The sequence below is a fragment of the Plecotus auritus genome (genome assembly GCF_963455305.1).
Source record: "Plecotus auritus genome assembly, chromosome: 6".
NCBI classification, from domain to species: Eukaryota; Metazoa; Chordata; class Mammalia; order Chiroptera; family Vespertilionidae; genus Plecotus; species Plecotus auritus.
Window position 1 is genome coordinate 105,911,862 of NC_137773.1, and position 19,705 is coordinate 105,931,566.

The 19,705-nt window shown below is 57.7% G+C and overlaps 3 protein-coding genes across 10 annotated transcripts; all 3 read right to left on the reverse strand.

The window, feature by feature from the left end:
* Window positions 1-1,687: 1,687 nt before the first annotated feature.
* Window positions 1,688-4,005, reverse strand: SNAPC2 (small nuclear RNA activating complex polypeptide 2). The gene is made up of 5 exons (XM_080674416.1): window positions 3,764-4,005; window positions 3,139-3,249; window positions 2,935-3,003; window positions 2,420-2,678; window positions 1,688-2,327 (listed from the first exon to the last, which is right to left on the reverse strand). The coding sequence occupies exons 1-5, from the start codon at window positions 3,944-3,946 to the stop codon at window positions 1,996-1,998; spliced, it is 954 nt and encodes a 317-aa protein (XP_080530542.1). The 5' UTR covers window positions 3,947-4,005; the 3' UTR covers window positions 1,688-1,995.
* An 824-nt stretch (window positions 4,006-4,829) lies between these two features.
* TGFBR3L (transforming growth factor beta receptor 3 like) lies at window positions 4,830-8,274 on the reverse strand. Of its 4 annotated transcripts, XM_080673156.1 has the most exons (7): window positions 8,082-8,274; window positions 7,113-7,234; window positions 6,743-7,033; window positions 5,968-6,088; window positions 5,710-5,868; window positions 5,428-5,578; window positions 4,830-5,021 (listed from the first exon to the last, which is right to left on the reverse strand). In XM_080673156.1, exons 1-6 carry the CDS (start codon window positions 8,149-8,151, stop codon window positions 5,433-5,435), a joined length of 909 nt encoding a protein of 302 aa, XP_080529282.1. In that variant the 5' UTR covers window positions 8,152-8,274; the 3' UTR covers window positions 4,830-5,021; window positions 5,428-5,432. The 4 variants fall into 4 exon arrangements, 3 of the variants coding, with proteins under 3 accessions (XP_080529282.1, XP_080529280.1, XP_080529281.1); XM_080673154.1 differs by lacking the exon at window positions 8,082-8,274 and having other exon boundaries at window positions 7,113-7,946; XM_080673155.1 differs by lacking the exons at window positions 4,830-5,021; window positions 5,428-5,578; window positions 8,082-8,274 and having other exon boundaries at window positions 5,736-5,868; window positions 6,741-7,033; window positions 7,113-7,946.
* A 295-nt stretch (window positions 8,275-8,569) lies between these two features.
* On the reverse strand, window positions 8,570-19,209 carry MAP2K7 (mitogen-activated protein kinase kinase 7). Of its 5 annotated transcripts, none has more exons than XM_080673157.1 (13): window positions 18,945-19,203; window positions 17,138-17,185; window positions 13,177-13,318; window positions 12,934-13,000; window positions 12,710-12,823; window positions 12,503-12,622; window positions 12,249-12,356; window positions 11,993-12,172; window positions 11,812-11,892; window positions 11,564-11,706; window positions 10,973-11,018; window positions 10,724-10,854; window positions 8,570-8,782 (listed from the first exon to the last, which is right to left on the reverse strand). In XM_080673157.1, exons 1-13 carry the CDS (start codon window positions 19,066-19,068, stop codon window positions 8,635-8,637), a joined length of 1,452 nt encoding a protein of 483 aa, XP_080529283.1. In that variant the 5' UTR covers window positions 19,069-19,203; the 3' UTR covers window positions 8,570-8,634. The 5 variants fall into 5 exon arrangements, with proteins under 5 accessions (XP_080529283.1, XP_080529284.1, XP_080529285.1 ...); XM_080673159.1 differs by having other exon boundaries at window positions 8,594-10,541; XM_080673160.1 differs by having other exon boundaries at window positions 8,594-10,645.
* Between the last annotated feature and the right edge of the window lie 496 nt (window positions 19,210-19,705).

Here is a 19,705-nt window from a genome sequence, read left to right on the forward strand (position 1 = left end):
CGATTCTGGTCAAGGGCACATGCCTGGTTGCGGGATTGATCCCCAGTAGTGGGTGTGCGGGAGGCAGCCAATCAATGATTCTCTCTCATCATATTTTTAAATGTTTTTATTGATTTAGAGGGAGAGGGATAGAGAGATAGAAACGTCCATGAGAGAAACATCATTGATCAGCTGCCTCCTGAACATCCCCTACTGGGATCAAGCCCACAACCTGGGCATGGGCCCTGACAAGGAATTGAACAGGTGACCTCTGGGTTCCTGGGTCAATGCTCAATCACTCAGCCACACCGGCCCCGCTGAGGGCCAGCAATCTTTTTTATTTTATTAAGGTATTACATGTGTGTTGTTATTCCCCCATTGCCCCCCACCCCACTCCTGTTCATGCCCTCACCCCCCTGGTGTCTATGTCCATTGGTTATGTTTATGATGTTTCTATCTCTCCTCCCTTCCTCTCTGAAAAAAAAAAAAAAACATATATATATATATATATATATATATATATATATATATATATATTTTTTTTTTTTTTAAGTTTATAAGGTAACTTATGGACAGAAGTGGCTCACACCAGCAGGGGAGGGAGGTGTGATATAGATAGCCAAGTGGCAACAGACCCACTTGTGTATGCAAGAACATTCCTTTCAGGTGATATGGGCCCACCTCTTCTGGGGTGAACTCTGGTGGTCCTGGTGACTGTCCGGGTTAAGTACAAAGATTCATTTTGCCTAACACACTCTCACTCTGCTGGTGCCCGCCCCCCTTCCATCTGTATGATATAAGGTCACCCTGCTCAGAAAACCTTCCCCTGACACCTTTCAAGCTAAAGCTTGTCTTTACCCTCTACATAATCACCAAGGGTCCCCTCATAGCCAAACTGAGGTCACTCCAAGCAGCTCTGGAGCAAGCCTGGCAGTGGTAGCATTTGGTGATTGCACCCTCCTCCTTGGCATGCCCCTCGGTCCCCTGGACCCTAAGCTCTCTCTCCTACCTCCAACATCTCCCTCTGTACGCTGAGCTACCACTGCCACTTTTTTTGTTGCTGTTAATTCTCACCTGAGGATATTTTATCCATTGACTTTTAGAGAGAGTGGAAGGAAGAAAGGGAGAGAGACATTAATTGGTTGCCTCCTGCATGCGCCCCAACCAGGGCCTGGGATCGAACCTGCAACCTAGGTATGCACTCTTTTTTTTAATTTTTAATATATATATTTTATTGATTTTTTACAGAGAGGAAGGGAGAAGGATAGAGAGTTAGAAACATCGATCAGCCGCCTCCTGCACACCCGCCACTGGGGATGTGCACGCAACCAAGGTACATGCCCTTGACCGGAATCGAACCTGGGACCCTTCAGTCTGCAGGCCGACGCTCTATCCACTGAGCCAAACCGGTTAGGGCCCAGGTATGCACTCTTGACCAGAAATCAAACCCATGACTCTTCGATGCATGGGTCGACACTCTAACCACTGAGAATACCAGCCAGGGCTCTACCACCTTTAAGTCACAGAAAAAAGAGTGACACAACCCTTGCTGGGTAGCTCAGTTGGTTAGAGTGTCATTCCAATATGCTGAGACTGCGGGTTCGATCCCCAGTCAGGGCACATACAAGAATCAACCAATGAATGCATAAACAAGTGGAACAACAAATCGATGTTTCTTTCCCTGTCTAAAATCAACTTTAAAAAAAGAGACAGATTGACAACTTTATTCAAGTTATAGGGCATAAGCAACAGGATGCAGGAAAGGAGGGGGCAGTATTTGATGGGGGTTTTATCCAAGCCATCTGGCTGCCCCCACTTAAGATCTGTGGCTGAACACAAACTTCCATTTCTGAGACCCCTGCTGTATGGAACGTCCTAAAGGCCACTTGGCACTGCACACCGAGTAAGGGAATTTCCACCAGGACCAGATCCTCATGAAGACCCAGTGCCAGCCCAAGCAGAATTGAAGGCCAGGAGCTCACAGATGTCTAGTGTGTGCTCGGTCTGCTGGGACCCTCACTTTGCAGGGGTAGCGACCTGGCCCAGAAGCTCCAGGGGCACCAGAAATGGGTTCAGGGGGCAAACCCCAACTACTTGCCAGGCAGATCTCGGTTTGCTGGGCCTGGCATTCTCAGGGGCCTGGGGGTTGGCCTGACTGCACTCCTCTTGCCCCCTAGAGCCAGTCCCACAAACCTCAGCTTCTGGTCCCAGGTTCGCACTGCTGGGGTCAGACTGGGGGGCCATCAGGTGTAGGTATGTATCCATCATATGCTCAACCAGGGCTGCACAGGGCAGGTGAGACAGCTCCTCAGGAAGTGACATGAGCAGGTCAAGGACCACAGCTGACTCTGGTGGTGGATGGCGAGGAGAAGGGTAAGAGGACGTCAGGACTTGCTGCCTGGACCCCCCCCACCATAGCCCCCTCCCCCATTCTTCTCACCAGCTGGGGAAAGCTCAGGGCCATGGTAGCTGTGGGAGATGGATGACAGGTACTTGTAGATCTTTTCAAAGTCCACTTCGAGGTCTCCCTCAGCAGAGGGGCCAGCAGGTGCTTCAGGGGTGGGGCCAGCAGCCTCAGGGCTTGGGTTCTCTTGTCTGCCAAGGGTGTTAAGGGGCAGTAGTTTTCCACGTGCCTGCGTAGGCTTGGACGGCTTGGAGTACAGGAGGCTGACAGGCTCCACAGCCATGATGGTGAGCGCCTGACAGGCAGACAAATCAGGAAGGGAAAAGCAGAAGTCCAGTCAGGCCCCTGCCCTGCTAACTGTGCTGAGCTCTCCACCTCCACCTGCTCACAGAAGATGGCCTCAGAGAAGGGGTACCGTGGCTCAAGGTGTCCAGTGAAGGGCCAGAGCTAGCAGGAGGAAGGGCCCAGGACACAGATCCATACCTTTCTTAGGCTCTTGTATATGACCCTGTCCCTAGGGACACCCTCGCCTCCCTAGGGGATGGTTGTACCTGTGAGAAAGCCACAGTCAGAGCTTCCTCCAGTGGGCCTGTTATCTTCTTAGCCAGATCCATCCACACCTGGGTAGGGCAACCAGAAAATACATGGTCAGCCTAGAGATCAACTCTTAGGAGTCCCCCGCTTCCTGAGGATCCTCTGACCAAGTTATCCTCCCAACTCCCACCCATCTTCCAGAGAGCCTTGCCCAGCCTCACCTCGATGGGAGCTGGGGGCTGACGCCTTTGACCCTTTAGGCCACCTGGATGCACCTTCTGAATGGCTTCCCGGGCCACACGGTTCTTGAGCTGCTGGAGGAAATCCCGAATCTGGGGAAGAGAAAGGAGACCAAATGGGCTTTCTACAAACCCAGGGCTTGGGGTGAGAGACAAAGCCCAACGTTAAGGGTCACAGGGACTCTGCCCAGAGTCTGGGGTCCAGGCCGAGGTGTGACCTCATAAAAATGTAAGGTCCAGGCCCATCTGGCTCCTCCCTGCAGTACTACCGTATTCACCTCCCTTTCGTCCACTGCACCCTATTTCCTGATTCTTATTTCAACCTCATTCCCGCCTAGCGCCGCTGCTCCGTCCGCCACGTCCGCCCAGTCTGGGTCTCCATTCAGTCCTACTCGCAGTGCGTCCCGCCCCCGCCCTGCCCTCGGCCTCGTGTATGCCCCGCCTACGCCCGGCCGTCCCGCCAAGCTCGCTCCGACCCCAGCCTCGCGCTCGTCCCGCCCAGGCCACGCCACGCCACTTGTCCTACTCCCGGTGTCCCCCCCACATCCCCTCCCGGCACACATCTCAGGTCCGCGTCCAGCCTTGCTCCGTTCCGGGACCCCGTCACCTCGGCCTCGCTCCGGCCCGGCAGCTCCCCGGCCAGCTCTGCGACGTCCGGCTCCGGCTGGCCCCGCCGCGTCTGCAGTAGTCGGAGCAGCTGCCGCTTCTCGAGGGCGCTCCAGACGGCGGTGCCGGCCACCTCGCCCCGATAGCGCGCCGGGGCAGCTCGTCGCCGTGGTGGAGGCTTCATGCCGGCGACGGCGGAGTTGGCGGGCCAGGGCCGCTCCCCTGGGGGCGGGGTTACGGAGGCCGCTGGGGCCGCAAAGCACCGCGCGGAGGCGGACGCAGACGGGGGCGTGGCTCTGCGTTGCGAGGTAGAGGGCGTGGTGTGGCTGGGAAATGAGGGAGGCTAGCATCCAAACTGGCGGTGGCGAACATGGTCCCCCTGTCCCCAGTTTATCTCACTTGTACACTGGAGCCCACTTAGATCTCGTGCCCTCTCGCCATTTCTGGACTAAGTCTTGTGAAACTCCTGCAGTGTGTTTTGCTTCTCGAAGAGGCCGGAAGGGCAGCTGCCCGCCCAGTCGTAGCCAAGAGCCTGGGCTGTGGGGTAGCCCAGCTCTGGGGACCTTGAGCAAGTGATTTAGCTGTACCCGGCCTCAGTTTCCTCATCTGTAAAATGGAACTAGTCGTTTCGCACTTGTCAATGCCCAGGGGAGCTCGGGCAGGAAGGATTTAGGGAGCTCTAGACTAGAAGGGAGAGGAGACCGGAGCAGAGGCCGGAGGTCGAGGTCCTAGCGAGAGCAGGGTCGGGGCGGTGCAAGTGGAGGGCGGAGAAGGCCTGGATTTGGGAAGATGAGAAGATCTAAAGAGGCAGGTGGTCCGGTGCTGGGGTGGAGGAAGAAAGCGGGATTTAAAACTTAACCTGGCTGGGGGGGGGGGGTCGGGTGCCCCTTTCTGTTTGGGACAAAACGCCCTTGGGTCTCCCCTGATCCCTATGAGCCCGCCCCCAAGCTCTAACTCTCTAGTCTGGGCCTCTTCCAGCCCAGAACCCTCCCAGTCCTGATGCCAAGCCTTCGCTTCCTGCTCCGCACCCCCAACCCTGCGCACAAGCATACTTCAGAACTCTGCATGTCAGCCCAGATGTTTATTTTGAGTCCAGGTGGGAGGAGTGAGGAGGCGGGGTGCAGGGATAGTGGTCCCGTAGGGTCCGAGGTCGAAGGCTGCGGTCCAGACTGGTGAGTCTGCTCCGACATTGTCTGGCGGGTGCGTCCCTGGACTCTGCTGGGGGCGCGCCATCCCTTGAAGGGGCGATCCAGGCCACCCTAGGGAGAGGACACTAGGAAAACTACCTCCGTCTCAGCTGATGATTGGCTTCCCTCATTAGTCTGTGTGCGGGGGTGAGGATGCTAGGTCTCAATCTTGAATTCTCGCCTAGTGCCATCAGACACAGCCCGCGTCTACCACGGGTGACCCACTGCCTGAGTTTGAATCCTAGCTCCACCAAATTTTGTGACCTTCGATAAATCACTTAAGTTCAGAGAGTGCCTCATTTTTCTCTCCTATAAAATGGGGATTTTAATAGTATCTACCAAAAGGTTTTTATGAGGATTAAATTAGTAAACATTTAGAACACTGCCTGGCACAGAGAAAGCGCTATGAAGAGTCATTATCATCACCTTCCTCCTCCAGCTCTCCTATGGGCCCTATGTTACACACACACACACTTACCTGCCTTACTGGGGTCTTCTGGGCTGGGGGTCACTAGGCGAGGCTCTTGGGGGTGGGCAGGGAGGTGGGGGCGCTGGAAGTGAGAGGCAGGCTCCGGAGCAGTAGGGGTTGCTGAACGCTGGCCCGGTGCAGGGGCGCCCCCTGGGGGCTACTACGGGCATAACGGAGGCAGGTCTAAGGATGGTCAGGCCCCGCAAGCTGGGAACGCAGTGACCCCGACCCCAAAGCACTGGAATATTCTGGGAGTGACGCGCGAAGATCTGAGCGGGCCAAGCTTGGTACCTGAATGCGCGCACACGAGGCCGAGCCCGGCGACCAGCGCGGCGCCCAACAAGAAGGCGGCCACCACCACCGCCACCAGCGGTGCAGGCTCCAGGGCTACCGGGGCCGGCGCAGGAGGTTCAGGGCGTACGGCTCTGCCGGGGACGCCCTTGGGTGGCCCTGTGGGGAGCACAACGCGGAGACTAGGCCCAGGCCCCAGAAGTCCTCCCACCCCAATTTTCCTGCCCCAGGGACCCCTGCAGAGGACTTCACGCTCACTGAGGGGCGGCCGTGGCACCGTGACCACGATGGGCTGCGTCAGTGTGTGCAGGTGGGGGCCGTTGGCACCCAGACTCTTGCCGCTGCCACTGCTGGCGCACGCCTCATCCTGAGGCAAACACTGCAGGGAGTTGGGGTGGGGGGGAAGAGAAGGAAGGGACGGGGATGTGAGGATCCGGGATCCAGCAGCTCCTCCCCAGGACTCCTGAGAGATCTAAGTGTCCGGCACTCTTTGCAACCAGGAGTCCCACCACTAGATCCCTGTGAATCCGACCCCTTGGGGGTCCCCGAGCCCAGCCCATTAGATCTACAAACAGCTAGCCGCACAGCTCCCAAAGACTCCAAATTTCAGCCCCTCAGGGAAGTCACACGACCCAGCTCTCTGAGCATCTAACCTGTGGATTCCAACTTTAGGCACCCAGAGATTTGGCCCCTTAGTGGCTTTCTTTATCCAACCACCCAGCCTTGGAGGGACCTCAGAGGCCCACCCAAGGGGGTCCTGGTGATATGGCCATGAAGGAATTCAGTGCCTACACCCCATGTTCACTGAGGAACCCTTGTGCGGAGCCCCTGGGGCCCCTCAAGCCCCCTGTGCCCGGCTTGGGAGAGACCTAGTACCTACCCCCAGCTCCAAGGGACCAGTGCCCCAGGCTCCAAAGCGCCCTGACCCCGATTCCCCGAACCCGAGAGGCTCCTCCTTCAAATGCTGGAGGTGATCCTGCCCACCCCCACACAGGCCTCAGGAGCCCAGACTCCCTGTCCTGCTCCCGCACACCGGCGACTGGGGCGGCAGCGTCAGAGATTCAGGAGTCCGGTGGATTCTCCGGAGGCGGCAGCGGCTCAGCTGGCAGTGCAAGAACTGCACAGAGGCATTGAAGACCGAGTGCAGACGGAAGCTGAAGCGGGTGGCCCCAGGGCGTGGTGGCGGGAAGGTGACCGAGGAATCGGTGGGGCAGCCCCCTCGCAGTAGCGCCAGGGTGGGTCCTGGGGCCGGACGTGAGGAGGGCGTCACCCAGCAGTGGTGCAGGGCCAGGCTCCAGCGCGGGGAGGACCGGGCCAGGGCCGCCTGGGGGTGGAGTGTCGCCTTCAGGATCCAGCTGTGCCCACCTGCCCGCCGGCCCGGCTTGCCCCATGTCTGTCCGCACCTGCACGAACACGCGGCTGTCCGCTGGGACCTCGAGCGGCCCTGCGCGGCGCTGAAACGCGTCCTGTGCGTCCGACAGCTCTAGATGGAAAAGGGGTCGACGCAGCCGCGAACCGGGCGCCCCTGGGAAGGGGGGCGCTGGCGGGTCAGAAAGAGGGGCACAGAGGGAGTGCGGGCTGCCCCTTAGGCCCTCAAGCAAATGATTCAATCTCCTGGCCTCCTCTGGAAAATGTTGCGTGGAGAATTCACTCACGCTGGACTCCTCGTTCAGTGCAGGTGGGACACCAGCTATGATGTATTCCCTGGGGACCCATGGGGCATCGCAGCCCAGCAGCGAGGCTGTGCACAAAGCTGTGTGCCCCTGGGGAGGGGCTCCCCTTCCTGGACTTTGATTTCCTTCCCCAGAATGAGCGAGGGAATTCCAGACTGGGAAGGGGCTGAGGAGCCCAGAAGCTGCAGCAGGGCCAGGAGTGTGGGGCCCCCACCCTTCCCTTTCTAAGGGGAGACAGGTGCTGTCATCAAAGGAAGGGGGGAAGGGAAAGGGGTGCTCTCCCACAGCCCTTCTGGCACAGCCCAAGCCCAGCCAGGCCACCAGGCTTTGCTTTTGTCCAGATTCCTCCCTCTCAGGTTGAGGGCATTGCAGTAAAGGCAGAGGCACCAGGAACGCCAACAGGGGTCTTCTAATCAGTGAGGACATGCACATGCAGTGCATACATGTCTGCTTCATGATGGCCCACACACACATTCCCTAAAAGTATCTGCACGGACCCCTCCCCTCCCACAGTACTTGGCCTCACGTGGCTGCTGGGAACTTTGAAGTTGGGGATCCTAGAGAACCTGGAAATGGGGAACAGGGGTAGACCCCACTGCCCACCCACCCATTCCTCAAGGCAAGATAGATGGGAGGTTCAGAAAGGGTGGCACAGGAATGGGAGCACAAAGGCATATATATTTCCCAATCCCTACATACCAGGCGGCCCGCTGGGCAAGGTGGAGATCCCTGGGAGCAGGGCCAGCAGTAGGACCGTGGTACCCAGCATGCTGGACTGGCTGCAGTAAGTGTGTGGGGGCCAGAGGCAGAGGCACCAGTCCAGGCAGCACCCAGGCCCAGCAGGTAAGCAGGTGTCCCTGTCCTTGGCTGGGCAGCCACTCCGGGAAGCTAAGAGCGGGGGTGGCAGACTGAGGGGCTGACACCAGAGCCCTTCCCCAAGGCCTGCCAGGGATTAAGAGCTCTTCTCCAGCAGGACCTCTGGCTATTGGGGGTTGGGTGTCCCTCCATACTGCCTGCTTGATGTTCGGCAAATCACTACCAAGACCACCCTCCCAGCCACAACCCTGCCTCCGTTTCCCTTTTGATGCAGAGACCTTATCCACCAGAATTCACCACTTCCCAGCCCTCCAACCCCAAGGTCAGGGTTTACAGACCGTTCCAACATCTCAGGCCATATCATGCCAAGGCTCAGGTCACACCACAGACTCAGTGGAAGAAAAGGGAGGGGTTTTATTCTCAAGCATCTAAGGATTTACAAACGAGGGTGCTTCATTTTAAAAAGGGAAGGGGCAATACTGGCGGCCTGAGAAGGGGTCATGGGCTGGTGGGCTGGGCCAAGTCGCCCCAGGCTCCTGCCTGCCCGCTCAACCCTCTGCCTGGTCCAGAAGGACGGCTGGTGACTGGAGATAGAGGGAGGAAACAGGGGAGAGGTGGGTAGGGGGAGGAGAGGCTCCCCCAGGGCTCCCACTTAATTAACACTGAAGGGGAGGGACAGGCAGACACACACACTTATAAAAACAAAATTAAGTTAAATAAAATAAACCGGCAGCCGGCCTCTGGCCTTTGCTGGCCCTGGAACCAGCCACTTGACCTTCTGGTTATGGGCAAAAGCCCCCTTGACTGGGACCCGCCCCGAGGGTGGAGCCAGGCCTGTTGCCCACCTACCTCTATCCTGCCCCATCCAGTCACAAGGGGGATTTGGGCAAGAAAGGTGGCCACCCCAACCCCCTGGGGGGAGCAGAGAGAAGACAAGGAGTACTTTTTAAACATGCGGCCTTTTGTGACTATGTTAAGAGTAACGAGTCAATAGGATAGTGAGAGGTTACAGTGATGCCTATGCTGAGTCTACATTGCTCCAGCTACATCCAGGGAGTTCATCACCTTTGGCGTTGGTTGGTTGGTGTGTGTATGTTTGTCCACTGATTTGCATGCATCACCAACAAAAAAGGAACCCCCCCAACTTCCTGCTCTGACTGCTGCTGAGGGGGTTGGGGGGAAGAGGGGCCCCATGGCCTATCCTCAAGGTGGGCTGGGGACTGGCCAGCTCTGGGGGAGTTGAGGGGTGCTCAGGGGCACTGTGAGGGCATGAATGCCTTCACACCCCCAGCCCTAGGCCTGCCCCACTTCTGTCCCTGTCACACATCCTCAAACCCCCACATCCATTCCCTATACACTCAATCCCTGCCTCCCTGGGCCTTGTGACCCCCACTACTGTCATTCACTCCCTTCTCCTGCCACACCAGCATTTACTGCCTCCCACCATGCCCCATACCCACCTTCCCTGAAGGCCACCCTGTGTGGCCACAGCCCCATGGGCTCCCTCCACACAGCCTGAGGTCCTCAATTCACCCCAAGCTGTGGCCAGTCTCCAGCCCCAAGGGAAGAGCCCCCACCCCCAGCACCCACCTTTGGGACTAGTCTCTCCAGAACAGGCTGACAAGGCACAGTGGCCCAGGCCCCTACCTGGCTCCAGCCCCCAATGCCCACAGGAGGTTGGGGGCAATACCACAGCAGCTAAACATGACTTTGGTAAAAGTTTCTGAAGGTACTGACAAACCCCATGAGAACAAGCTCTTCTTCCTCCCCCATCCCCCAAACACCCCACCAAGTACAATAAAATACAATAAATTCCAAAAAGGACCCCCTGAGATCAAAGAGAGAAAGAGAAAGAGAGAGAGAGCAAGAGAGCGCGCAAGCGCCAGAGCCCCCACAGCCTGGGTCAGCTGCAGTCATAATGCCCAGCCTGCCTTCCTGGGACGAGGATGCCAGCCAAAGGACTCACTGCTTGCCACAGACCTAAATGGACCGAGGAGTCCTGCTGTGGGTAACAGAGCCTGGGCTTGGGCCAGGAGAGAGGCAGATACAGGAAGGGAGACAGGGAAAACCAGAGAGGCATCAAGGGAGGTGACAGAGGCAGATAGAGACAGGGAGCATGTGTACCACGAAGGTGGGAGGGACAGCATGGGGAGGATGCAAGAGGGGTGACTCTCTCCTGGCCCCTGGTGGCCACCCCAGCCCAGGGGTTACGACTGAATAAATAGCAAGTCTGCTCATGGCCTGCTGCTGTCTTCCGTTCACAGTGTCTGTTGGGGGGACTTGCACAGCCGGCTGACCCCAGGACTGGAAGGGCTAGGGCCTGGTGGGCCCATCTGTCCGTGGCTGCTGGGTAGGGAGTCGGGGTTGGGTTGGCATCCCCTACTTTCTGTCCTCAGCCCTCGGCGGCCATCCAGTTCCCAGGTCTCCCTTGGCGGGCAGCTGGGTGGCTGGGTAGGGAAGAGGGGACCTGTGGCCACTTCTCTGGCCCCTCCCCCCAGTGGGGCTGGCCACCGCCACGCAGCTACCTGAAGAAGGGCAGGTGGTGTTGGCTTAGGACTCCACTAGTCCTCGGTGACTCGGTCTTCGCCATGACATCCTTGAACCAGGACGCCACATCCACCTCCAGCGTCTCATAACGCTTAATGAAGCTGTGTTCCTGCAGGGCCCGAGGGGGGAGCTTAGAACAAGGGCAGCTGCTGGCCTCACCCAGGCCCTGGGTGTCTAGATGAGTAGGCGGTGAGGAGTGAAGGTGGGGAGGGGCCTCAGGTACTCACAAGTAGCTTATTATACTTTGGTCTCTTCCTGTGATCTTTAGTAAGGCTGGGGAAAGAAGGGAGGAAAGGGAAGTGAGAGCCTGGAGGGGCTCAGCTGGTCTACCTGCTGAGCCAGGGGTCTGTAAAACCTGTGGGGAGGAGCTACTGCATCTTCCCTGCCCTGTGTCACCAACTGGGATACCTCAGAGGACCCGGGGCCTGAACCATGTTTTAAGGTGCCAGTAGGAGGGGTTTCCCTGAGGGAGAATCCAATATGAAGGTCCTGCCTACATAATTCTGCTTGTTGGTGCAGGATGCTCATGGCCCTCCCCCCTGCTTGTTTAAAACTTCCTGAGGTGAAGCCCCAGGCCACCCAGCCAAATGCCCAGGGGCCAGCTGTCACCTCAGGCCAAGTCCAAACCCAAGTCATGGCTCCCAAAGCTTTGGCTCCTTCCTGCAGCCCCTGCCCTGAGCCCCTTCTGACCCACAGCTATCCCACCCCCATGAGGGCAGGCTTTCCATCCTCCCACCCCAAACTTCCCTGGCTACTTTGAGCTTGGGGCCACACCTGATCTGCCCCCCTCCTGGAAGGCCTGGGTAGGGGCTCCTCACCAGTCTTTGACGAATGACTGAAAGTCCCCCGAGAAGCCCATGTGACTGGGCAGGAGCGGGGGCTCTTCCTGCAGGACCTTGGTGAGGACCTCGAAGTCCGTCTTACAGTTCTTGTAGGGAAACTGTCCTGTCGCCAGTTCCACCTGAGAATACATGGGCTGGATTGGTCGAAAACAGACTCCTACCCACCCTGCTGTCCTCCCAGAAATGGGTCACCCCAGCCCTCAGGAAGAAGGGCCCCAACTCACCAGAGAGATACCCAGGCTCCACACGTCAGCCCGGATGTCATAGTCTGGCTTTGTGGGGTCCGGGGGGTCAATGCGCTCAGGCTGTAGGGAAGAGGTGGGGAAGAGTAGACAGGGAAAGGGGAGAATGGACCCCTGCGGCTGGAGCGGGTACACTGCCCAGGCCACCCGGGCCCCCACTTACTGCCATGTAGGCAGCGCAGCCAGCGCTCCGTGTTTTGGCCTTGGAGTCGACAAGGCGGCCACTGATGCCAAAGTCGCAGAGCTTGATCTGGCCCCGCTCATCCAGCAGGATGTTGGAGGGTTTGACGTCCCGGTGGATCACACCATGCTTCTCCTTCAGGTAGTAGAGCGCCTTCACAATCTGCGAGGAAAGAGGAGCACTGTGACTGGCGGGGGGGAGATGGGCCTGGGCCTCCTGCCCTAGCCTGGCCACTCACCGCTACCGTCATCTTGCCCAGGATCCGCTCAGGGATGGGACCCTGCATCCGCTTCTTCAGCTTCTCAGCACAGGTGCCCATGAGCTCCATGGCAATGAAGACATCCGTCTGCAAGGGCAGCAGGCATGGCTTGGAGGTGGCCGTACCTTCTTGCCCACCCCAATCAGGGGAAGAGAACGGGGGCTGGGGGGCACACTCTCAAGAGAGACTTAAGGGAGTGCGCAGAAAAGCGGGGGCTGGGCAGTCAGGCTCACATTGGTGATGAAGGTCCCGAAGCACTGCACGATATAGGGGCAGTCGTGACTCTTGAGTACCACGTCCAGGTCCATGAGGATCCGCTTGTTCTCTTCCTTGTTCCCCGAGCGTCGCATTTGCTGCACAAGATGGCAGGGGGAGGGGAGGAGATCCTTAGCACCAGAGCTGAGAGGCATGGGACTCACCTGAGCGGGGTGGGTGCTCACCTTGACGGCGATAACGTGGCCTGTCTTCCGGAAGCGCATCTTCCATACCTGGCCGCAAGTACCACTGCCCATCTCCCCCAAATTCTCCAGGTCATTGATTTCTGCCTGGTAGCGCTGGTGAAGAGAGTCAGGACTGAGGGTCTGCCCAGCCTCTGCCCTACCACGTAGACCTAGCCCCACTGTGTCCTCCCCCACTGCCCAGGGGCTGGGGGGAAGGGTGGTACCTGGCCCCCAATAGTCAGGTAGCCTGTCTGCTTCATGATCTCCTGCAGCTTCTGATCAATCTCGATACTGGAGGAACAGGGTGAGAGTGTGAGTGGAGGGGGGTCCTGACCAACCTGAGACCACCCCAGCTCCCAACACACAGGGGTTTCCCACATATTTCACCACCTCCTCCCTGGGGCTAGCCCAGCAACCCTCTCCAAGCTGACCTCCTAAAGGTCAGTGGCCCCATTCTGAAGGCTCACCTCTCCATGCTTCGGGGTATGAACAAGGTGGATGGGAGCCCCAGCATGTGACGGGGCCGGGCAGGGGGCGTGGGTTGCTGCGGGGAGTTCTCAGAAGATGGTGAACGGCTACCGCCATCGTTGGCCAGTGGGAGCTGGAGGGCTGGGGTGAGAGGCAGGGCCATGGAGGGGGTTGGCACGCAGCTGGCCCCACCTCCAATGCTGGCATCTGGGGGCTAGGGACCTTGATTTTTCCCCTCCCAGGAATCCTCAGATAGGCTAGCACAGCCGCCTGCCCTGCTGGGTGGGAGGAGCTGGCGCCCCACCCTTGGAACCACTCTCAGGGTACCTCTCCCATCTCCCTCCCCTGGAAGGAGATGGAGTGGGCTGGCTGGGAATGGTGGTCCCCAGAGACCAATGGTTCATCCCCAAGTCAATGCTGACAGAAAAATGAGTCCTGGAGGCTGATGGCATCCCTCAGACAGGCATCCTCCCTGGCATGTCCCTTTCCTCCCCACGTCTGCCCAAGAAGCAGGCCCAGGGCCACAGCGCCCATGCTCAGGACCATGTTCAGAAGGATTGCCAGCCAGGAACAGCCTGCGCTCTGGTCCTGTGGGCTGCAATGAACTTGGCTGTCTAACAAGAGTGAGGCAGACCATCCTGGGGAGACAGTGGGCAAGGGACACAGGGTTCCCCCACCCCATGTTCTGTTCCAAAGTAAGGGAAGGCCACCCTCTGGCCAGCAGGCTCATCTGTGAGCCTCCCAGCCTGGCTTGCACAGCTGGAGCCAACAGGGACAGTGGCAGGTGCAGGACCCCAGCTGGACCTGTGTCCTGCTGATGAGGGGTTCCGGCTGGCACAGCCCCTATAGGACTGGTGGGATTTGGAGGGGGTGCTAGGCCAGGCAGGGGTTTGGTTCTTTCCAGCAGCCTGCATGCAGATGGCTTTGAACATGCTGCAGGCAGGCAGGCAGCGGGCAGGCAGCCGACAGCCCAGGACAGGCAGGCAGCGTTAGGGAATGGGAGGGCAGGAGACAGACAGACGGGAGCCAAGACTGGAGCCCAGCTACCCAAGAGTGGGGGTGCTGCAGAGACAGGCCAGAGAGGGGCCTGGACAGAAGAGTAGGTTCACTGAGGGGGTGGGAGCCTCCCCTGGCTGGGTTGGCAACAGGTTGGAGGAGCAGAGGCTGTTGTGGCCCCCGGAGGAGACACACAATCCTCCATTGAACCCTCATACCTGAGAGGCCCTGGCACTCTGGAAGGGGCTCCTTGGCTTGGGAGGGCACTGGCTACAAGCACCCTCCCAGGTTCACCTTCCCATGGGGCCTGCTTCCAGCTGATATCCCTCCTCTCTCCACACCTCCTACTGCAGCCCACTTTTTCTTCCCACAGTCCTGTGAGCATCTAGTAACAGGGGCCCAGTGACCAGTGGGTATGTTTGAGTTGCTGGTGGCCGAGCACTTTCCTTGCCCTGTTGACCCAGGACCCTGATGTGAGGGAGCCAGAGTGAGGGAACAAGTATGTGACCCTGGCCTGCAGTTCTAGAAGGGGTACAGGTCCTGCTAGGGCCTGGCAGGAATAGAGATAGAGTTCTGGGGACTTCAGAGACATAGTCAAGCCCAGAACCCTCGACTCCCATGCCCCCCATCCCACCCCAGTTTTGTAGCATCCCTACACCTCTGCTCTGCCATGGCCTGAACCAGGGTCGTAAGCCTTCCCTCTCTGGCTCAACAACCTCGCTTTGTACTTCCCCTGCACATGGAATCTCCTGAGACTGTCCGGTTCTCATCCCTGGACAAGTACCTGGATCCTTTTTCTGCCCTGCACTGTCAGCTCTCTGCGGGTAGGACCACATCTCTGCCCTCTCCACATTTTTTGGTGCCCCATGGGTCCCCTCCCTCACATAGGCCACTGGGCCTTTGAGCTGCCCCAGAAAGGGCTGCCAGGAAACAGAGGCTTCCACCAGCCCTGCAAACTGAAGCACACTGGGATATGAAGTGGTGGTGGGGAGGGGGAGATAGTCCCAGAGTGATCAGTGAGCTGTGAGGTGGTGATGGGCCACGAAGCAGGTCAGGAGGACAGAGGGAAATCATGAAGATGAATGAGAGAGGGGGGGGGAGGTGAATGAATTAGAGAGAATAAGAGAATATGGGGCATGCAGCTGTCAGGAATCATAGATGTACCAGGCTTTCAGCCAGTGCGCGCGCACGCACACACGCACACACGCACACACACACACACACACGGCATAGCACAAACCCACACAAACATGCAGCCAGGCAGATGATGCAACAGAGCCTCCAACACCATCTTATACACACACACACACACACACACACACACACACACACACACACACGAGGTGGTACACATACAACTGCCCAACCTAGTCCTACTTACCCACAAGGGCCAACAGGACCAGGCCTCCAGCCTGGTCTTTCACACCCCCCCACACTGGGCCTGTGCTATACACATCCATTCCCAGACCCAGTGGCACCTACACTCAGGCCTTGGCAGGGCCGTTCTTCTACCTCTATTCAGCTGCTCCCCCCACCTCCCACAAGACTTTGCTTCCAGAAGAAATCATTTTACAGTTTCCCCAAGTGACGGGCAGTTGGAACCATGCACAAGACACCAAAAATAATGGACAGCCCAGCACCAAGGTATAACCTGAGGCTCTCCTTGAATTTTCATTGAGTAAAATAGAAGTGGTTTTATTTATCATCATGTATCCAGGAACAGAGAAATCCTCCATGACATGGTGGGGCTTGTCGTCTATAATCCTGTGCTGGTGGAACTTACTTTTCTGATCATTTTTTAAAAAAAGAATAGTTTATTGATTTTTAGAGGGAGAGGAAGGGAGCGGGAGAGAGCAACATCTATGTGAGAGCACAACATCCATCAGCTGCCTCCTGCATGCCCCCTACCCGGGATGCAGTCCACAACTCAGGCATGTGCCCTTGACCAAGAATGGAACCAGCAACCTTCTGGTGCATGGGACGATGCCCAACCAACTAAGCCACACCCGCCAGGGCGAGCATGTTTTGAACTTACAATACAGGTGTTTTTTTAATTGTTAAAAAAATCCTACCTTTTCCAGAGGCTTTCCCCGACCACCCTGCTGCAGAGCCCTCATCCCTACTCTACTCTGCCTTTTCTCCAAGGTTCATAGCTTTCTCCTGCTCTCCCTAGACCAGGGGTGGGCAAACTTTTTGACTCGAGGGCCACAATGGGTTCTTAAACTGGACCGGAGGGCCGGAACAAAAGCATGGATGGAGTGTTTGTGTGAACTAATATAAATTCGAAGTAAAGGAGCGGAGGGGAGAGCAAGAGAACCGGATAGAACAGCCGGATCCGGCCCGCGGGCCGTAGTTTGCCCACGGCTGCCCTAGACTAAGAGTTTGCTCACTGTTCATACTCCACCCCTTCTCTAGTGGAGCATCAGCTGCACAAGGAGAGGGACTTGGTCCATTTTATTAACTGCTGTGCTCCTGGAGCCTAGAAGAGACATAGCACACAGGGGCCAAAACTTGTTTCCTGAATTGTTGAAGTGGATACATAGGCACAGCTGACCCATTGGTCCCACTTTCTCTCCTTTTCACTGATACACACACACTTGCACACACACATGTGACTCCCTCACAAGTGATATACTTCGTTAGTGAGGGAGCCCAGTTCCTCCTCCAGGGAGTCCAAACCTGCCTCTGAGAGAAAGGGAAGAGGGGGGGTGAGAGAACACAGAGGAAGAGGTGGAATGGGCCTGATGTGGATCGCATGGAGGGAGAAAGACTGAGAATGAGAGAGTTCAAGGAGGTGTGTAGTGGTATGTGTACTAGTACTAGCATGCGCACATACACACATGTACACACACACACACATACACACACACGGCATGGGGGGATGAGGGATGGGATTCTGCAGCTGGGGCAGCAGTTAAGTCAATGGTGCAGATGTCCAAGCAGCGATGATAAAAAGGCTGGTACCTGCTCGTTGGGACGGGGCAGGAGCAGGGCTTAGAGTGATCACAATAACTGGATGGGGAAAAGGAAGAAAAAAAAACACAACACGACGATAAATCACAACAGAAACAACCGATTTGTCCAAAAGAAAAGAAATCAAATCATAATGAGGAGGAGGGGGAGGTGCAAGGCACCAAACTGCAGAGATGGGTAGAAACTGACAGATGGGCGGACTGGAAGGATGGGATGGAGCTGACACAGACACAGATGCCTAGAGTGGGGCTCCTCAAGGGCCTGCCCCCTTGGGCCTCGCTGTGCCTCATTCTGCAACTGGGACAGCCATCCCCATAGGAACCTCAGGCCCCATACCCAACTCTGTCTTGTTCATGCTGGGGGGCCGGGGTGGGGGGCGTGCAGCACTGCAGAATCCAGCATGGACCCTCCAGTCCTGGCTGGGCTTCCTGCCTCAGGCCAGGGAGTGTCTATAAATGCCAGCATCGCAGCTTCAAGGCTTTCTCTGGGCCCCAGGAGATCCTCTCATGGAGGAACCCAAGCTGACCCAGGAAGGGAGGGATGGGGAGTGGGCCCTACACAGGGACTGGGCTGGGTTTCAGGCTGTGAAGGTCAGGCTGGGTGTGTAGCGGGTAGTTGGGAGTACCCAGATATAGGTTGTCTTCCTCCTCCTGTCAGGATGATGCCATGGGAGCTACATAAGCTACAAGGGTCATATCAAAGAGGACATTAAAGAAGACAAAGACACAGAAAACGTTGTGGGGTGCTGTTCATTAGGGAAATCTGATGGCCTCCAGCTGCGAGAGGATTTGAGGAGGGGTTCTGTGGGACATAACAAGACTAAATGTAATCATGGTGATTCCGGGGCAGGTGGGGGTATTGGAGGGACAACTCTTGATTCCAGATGACAAGATGCCAGGAAGGTAGGCATTGAGATGGTGAAATCAGAGGAGAGGTATATGAGTGCTGTGATGCTAGATATTACCATATTGGCCTCGGGTGTCCCCAGGCCAGGTCGGTATCGGTGTGTGGAGAAGAAGTCATTGAGCCCAAATGACAAAGTCCTCAGACTGGAGGTTGGGTGTGTATTTTTGAGAAGCTAGACACAGTCACCAAGATGGTGGTAGTGAAACTGGTCAGAGGAGTATGCAAGGGCCTGGTATATGTGTAGGGGGCTGCTGAGCCCAATGACAAAGTCCGACTGGGGAGAAGGGATCCCCAGTCACAGGGAGGGAGTGGGAGAATCATCAGGTCAGAGGAAAAAGGGGGGTTATATGTGCTCAAGTGACTTCAGGTGTCCCCAGGCCAGGTGTGAGTATGTGAGTGGATCCCCCCCTTGAAGCCGATGACAAGGACCCAGGAGTGGAGTGGGAATAGGGTTCTCTTAACAGTTACTGAGATGGAGGGAGTGGAACCACCTGGTCAAAAGGGATGAGTGCGAGTTTGCTGGGGACCTGGATGTAGTCACAGTCGCATGGGGTAGAGGAAGCACGGCTCACAGTAGGTGACGGAGGCTCCGCAGATCACGGTGATGGGGGCAGGTCATCCGGTGGGGTAACATCACCTGGAGCCGGGTAACTAGCCTCTCAGGCCCCATAAAGGTGAATTCCCCCAGGCTGGGGGAGGACCGTCCGGGAGCACGCCAGCCCCTAGGCGCGGGGTCACCGTGACCCTCTCCACGCGAGCAGACAGCTGGGGGAGCAGTGAGGAGAAGCGAGCGCGCTCCGGAAGAGGAGGCGGGGCCTAGAGACGTGGGCGGGGCCTCCCGCAGAGCGCGCCCCGCCCCCGCCCGCCCCCTCCCCCACGCCGCTGTGCTTACTGGGCCTGGGCCGCTGGGGGCTGATATCCAGGTTGAGGTCGATCCTCCGACGGGCCTCGCGGTTCTCCTGCTTCAGTTTTGCTTCCAGGCGGGACAACTTCTGCTCCAGGGAGGACGCCGCCATCTTCCCCGCCGCCGCCGCCGCGCACCGCCGGCCGCCCGGCCGCCCGTCAGCCCGGCAGACAAACACCGCACTGCGCCTGCGTTTGGGTGACCCCGCCGAGCCGCCGTCTCGTCCCGCTTAGCGCATGCCCGCGGTTCCCTCGTGCGGAGCTCCGCGCGTGCGTGCGGCGTCCCAGCCGAAGAGATGACGCCACCTAGAGCTTGCGGCTGGCAATGTGCAAGCCTCCCGCCAAGAAGCTCTTGTGCGAATTCCCGAGCGCTCTGTTGAGCCGCGCTGTATGGAAACCACGTTCCGCATTCTGCAAGAGCGAAGGGGTGGGGGTGGGGGCGGGGGGAGGAGAGGAGCGACGCGCGAGCGTACACCGGAGACTAGGGCTGCTGTGTAGGCTCTGGCTCTGGCGTTGTCGCGGGTGGTCACCACGGCTGTGTCCTTAGTATTCGCTGTTTCTGGCTGGGCCATTTCTGACACCCATGCCCTCTCAGAACTCCTTTCTCACTTCGGACAGATTTCATTATGATCCGTTATGCATAATTGCTGCCTCCTCATAATTAGGCAGCCGTGGGAAGCCCCTTCCATTTCAGCAAGCTCAGGATTGGCCAAAGGCAGGAGGAAGAGGCGAGGGTAGGAAGAGATGGGG

Excerpts from the sequence above, each read along its gene's own strand:
- SNAPC2 (XM_080674416.1), bottom strand. The coding sequence starts at position 3,946 with ATGAAGCCTCCACCACGGCGACGAGCTGCCCCGGCGCGCTATCGGGGC. Across the intron at positions 3,004-3,138 it reads AGCCCCCAGCTCCCATCGAG|GTGTGGATGGATCTGGCTAA; the intron begins GTGAGGCTGGGC and ends TGCCCTACCCAG. Across the intron at positions 2,679-2,934 it reads TGACTGTGGCTTTCTCACAG|GCGCTCACCATCATGGCTGT; the intron begins GTACAACCATCC and ends TCTGCCTGTCAG.
- MAP2K7 (XM_080673157.1), bottom strand. The coding sequence starts at position 19,068 with ATGGCGGCGTCCTCCCTGGAGCAGAAGTTGTCCCGCCTGGAAGCAAAA. Across the intron at positions 13,319-17,137 it reads TGCCCCGTCCCAACGAGCAG|CCCTCCAGCTCCCACTGGCC; the intron begins GTACCAGCCTTT and ends CTCTCACCCCAG. Across the intron at positions 12,824-12,933 it reads ACCTGACTATTGGGGGCCAG|CGCTACCAGGCAGAAATCAA; the intron begins GTACCACCCTTC and ends TCTCTTCACCAG.
- TGFBR3L (XM_080673154.1), bottom strand. The coding sequence starts at position 7,856 with ATGTGTGTGTGGGCCATCATGAAGCAGACATGTATGCACTGCATGTGC. Across the intron at positions 7,034-7,112 it reads ACAGCCGCGTGTTCGTGCAG|GCGGCCCTGGCCCGGTCCTC; the intron begins GTGCGGACAGAC and ends CTCCACCCCCAG. Across the intron at positions 6,089-6,742 it reads CGCTGCCGCCCCAGTCGCCG|TGTTTGCCTCAGGATGAGGC; the intron begins GTGTGCGGGAGC and ends AACTCCCTGCAG.